General features: G+C 39.4%; 1 protein-coding gene across 1 annotated transcript; it reads right to left on the reverse strand.

Moving 5' to 3' along the window:
- Nucleotides 1-2,582: 2,582 nt before the first annotated feature.
- LOC100345139 (olfactory receptor 5P4-like) lies at nucleotides 2,583-3,521 on the reverse strand. Its single transcript, XM_008265630.4, has one exon. The coding sequence runs from the start codon at nucleotides 3,519-3,521 to the stop codon at nucleotides 2,583-2,585; it is 939 nt and encodes a 312-aa protein (XP_008263852.3).
- Nucleotides 3,522-3,756: the final 235 nt, after the last annotated feature.

Genomic DNA, 3,756 nt, shown 5'->3' on the forward strand with positions numbered 1-3,756 from the left:
TGGGCGTTGGTTCGAGTTCTGGCTGCTCCATTTCTAATCCAGTTCCCTGCTTATAAACCTGGAAAAGCAGCAGAAGATGGTCTAATGCCCTGGACTTCTGCACCTACATGGGAGACAAGAAGCTCCTGGCTCCTGGCTTCAGCCAGGCTTAGCTCCGGTAGTTGCAGCTATTTGGGGAATGATGGAACATCTCTCTCTCTGTGTCTCTGTGTCTGCCTACATCTCTCTGTGACTCTACCTTTCAAATAAATAAAAATTTTTAAAAATAAAGCATAAAGAATCCCAAAAAGTGCAATAGAGAATTGCGAGATTACTTCTAAAGGATTTCCAATTAGATTAACAGCTGATTTCTCATCAGAAACCCTTATAGGCTAAAATAGAATGGATATAGCCCAAGTTCTAAAGACAAAAACTTTCAAAACCAGAATACTGTACCATAACCAGAGAGGTTCTCATTTATAAATGAAAGTAAAACAAAGACCTTCCAAAACAAACAAAAATTGAAAGAATTTGTCACCACCAGGCCAGCCTTACAAATGGTACTTAAAGACCTGCCACACACAGAAACAGAGAAAGAAAATTAATGTCATGAATGTGAAAGCAGAAAACTTCCTAATAAAAGTACAAAGGAGATCCAAAACAAAAAGTAGGAATATTAACAGAGATGACAGAACCAAGTCACTACTTTTTTTTTTTTTTTTTGACAGGCAGAGTGGACAGTGAGAGAGAGAGACAGAGAGAAAGGTCTGCCTTTTGCCGTTGGTTCACCCTCCAATGGCCACCACGGCTGGTGCGCTGCGGCCGGCGCACTGCACTGATCTGAAGGCAGGAGCCAGGTGCTTCTCCTGGTCTCCCATGGGGTGCAGGGCCCAAGCACTTGGGCCATCCTCCACTGCACTCCCTGGCCACAGCAGAGAGCTGGCCTGGAAGAGGGGCAACCGGGACAGAATCCGGTGCCCTGACCAGGACTAGAACCCGGTGTGCCGGCGCCGCAAGGCGGAGGATTAGCCTACTGAGCCACGGCGTCGGCCACCCAATGTATATAACCAATAAATACAACAACACAGAGGCTCACAAAGCATATTCTATATACTGACAGAATCACTATTTATCATAGCCTCCAATTGAGAACTGTGTAAATCCATGTCAACAGTAAAATGCACAAATAAAAAATAAATTTTGGTGTGTTCACACAATGGACAGCAATGAAAAAGAGCAAGCTACAACTACACAAAATAGATTGGATGTATCTTAACACAATGGACCAAGTGGAATTTACCCCAGGGATGCAGGGATGGTTGAACATATGCAAATCAATAAATGTGATATACCACTTTAACATTTTGAAAAATAAAACCATATGATTATCTCAATTGATACAGAGAAAGCATTTCATAAAATATAACATCCTTTGATGATAAAAACCTTAAGCAAATTAGATATAGAAGGAATATACCTCAACATAATCAAGGCAATATATGACAAACACACAGCTATCACCATATTGAATGAGGAAAAGCTGGGAGCATTTACACTAAGATCTGGAACCAGAGAAGGCTGTCCACTCTTACCATTACCATTAAATATAGTTTTGTAAGCTTTAGCCAGAACCATTACTTATGAAAAAGAAACCAAAAGGGTATAAATTGGAAAGGAATAAGTCAAATTACCCCTGTTTGCAGATGACATGATCCTAACATAGGGCAATCAAAAGACTCTATTCAGAGACTACTGAAATTCATAAGAGAGTTTGGCAAAGTTGCAGGATATAAAATTAGCACAAAAACTCAATAGTATTTGTATACACAAACAATGCCATGGCTGAGAAAAATTTGTAAGACCAGCCCTGCTCACAATAGCTATAAAAACTTTTAAATACCTTTGAATAAATTTATCAAGGATGTGAAAGATCAGGACAATGAAAACTATAAAACATTAAGGAAACTACAGAAGAAGAAATAAATATTGAAAAATCTTCCATGTTTGGGGATTTGAAGAAGTAATATCATCACAATGTCCATACTATTCAAAGCAATTTACAGATTCAATGTAATCCTAGTCAAAATATCAAGGACATTCCTCTCAGACCTAGAAAAAAAAATCCAAAATTCATATGGAAACTCAAGAGAGCCCCAAAGAGCTAAAGCAATCTTAACCTATAAAGAAGACACAGACAGCATAATATCAGACTTCAAGACTTATTATAGGGCTATTATAACCAAAACATCATGTACTGGCATAAAAATATACATACAGACCAATGGAACAGAATAGAAATCTAAGAAATTAATCCACACTTGTACAACCAACTAATCTTCAACAAACAAGCTAAAATCAATGCCTGGAAAAAGGACAGTCTCTTTCACAAACTGTGTTGGGAAAATTGGATTTTCAATTGCAGAAGTATGCTACAGACTGCCTGGCAAACATTAGCATCTCTTGAGAGAGAGACAGTAACATAACTATCATTGCATTTAAGATAGTTCTTCACATAAAATAAGACTAATGGACAACATAAACATCCATCACATATGTTCCTGAAACTATAGGTCTGCAGTTTCTGAATTCACATTAGATTTCTTTCAAAATGATGAATGTGTTCCTGTCATCAGTTTTTTCATGGCCTCTTTTACCTCCTTGTTCCTCAGACTGTAGATGAGGGGGTTCAACAAAGGGATCACCACTGTGTAGAAGACAGACACCACTTTAACATGATCAGGTGAGTGGCTTGACTTTGGTATCACATAAACAAATGTGACAGTCCCATAAAACAAAGTGACTGCAGTGAGGTGGGAGGTGCAGGTGGAGAAGGCCTTGTGCCTTCCCGCAGTAGAGCGCATCTTCAGGATCGAGTGGAGGATGTATAAATATGAAACAATGATGATAAACAGTGTGATTACAATGATTGAGCCAGCTGAGATGGCAGGGGATATTTCAGCAATATAAATATGGGTACAAGAAAGCTTCACTAGTGGTGGGAGGTCACAGAAGAAATGGTTGATTTTATTTGGGCCACAGAATGTCAGGCTCAATAAACAGCCAGTGAACGATGAAGCATTCAGGCACCCACCGAGGTAGGAAGCAACCAATAATGTGGTGCAGACCCTGGGGGACATGTGTGTGGAGTAGAGAAGTGGGAAGCAGATGGCCACATAGCGATCATAAGCCATGGAAGCCAGCAGGAAGCACTCAGCTGTTCCGAAGATAACATCAGAGCCAAGCTGGACTATGCATCCAGCAACAGGAATGACTGTTCTCTCTCTCAGGAAACTCAGAATCATGACAGGTGTGACTGATGTGGAGTACCCGATGTCCACAAAGGCCAAATGGCTGAGGAAGAGGTACATTGGGGTGTGAAGCTGGGGACTTCTTCGGATTAACATGATTATGCTGATATTGCCCAATATAGTAACAACATAGATTGCTAGAAAAACTACAAAGAAGATGGAACAAAGTATAGGATCCTCTGTTAACCCCAAAATAATGAATTCTGTCACTATTGTGTGGTTTCCAGTCTCCATCTTTCTTTGAATGGCGCCTATTAAAATAAAAATATGTGGATATTAGATCAATTAAATGGTCTAATCATTAATATACTTACTTCAACATTCAGCATACTAAAAAACAAATGTAGATCTCCTTTTTATCTAACGCTTGCACTTTACCAAATGTTTCCAAACATGCTATATAATACATGAGTTGAGAATACTGAAGTCCGTTACCTTAAGGTCACAGATACTCAAACTGACTCAGTTG

This window comes from Oryctolagus cuniculus, chromosome 1, assembly GCF_051225735.1.
Source record: "Oryctolagus cuniculus isolate XC-2025 breed Fujian yellow rabbit chromosome 1, ASM5122573v1, whole genome shotgun sequence".
In the NCBI taxonomy this organism is placed as follows: domain Eukaryota; kingdom Metazoa; phylum Chordata; class Mammalia; order Lagomorpha; family Leporidae; genus Oryctolagus; species Oryctolagus cuniculus.

Excerpts from the sequence above, each read along its gene's own strand:
- LOC100345139 (XM_008265630.4), bottom strand. The coding sequence starts at position 3,521 with ATGGAGACTGGAAACCACACAATAGTGACAGAATTCATTATTTTGGGG.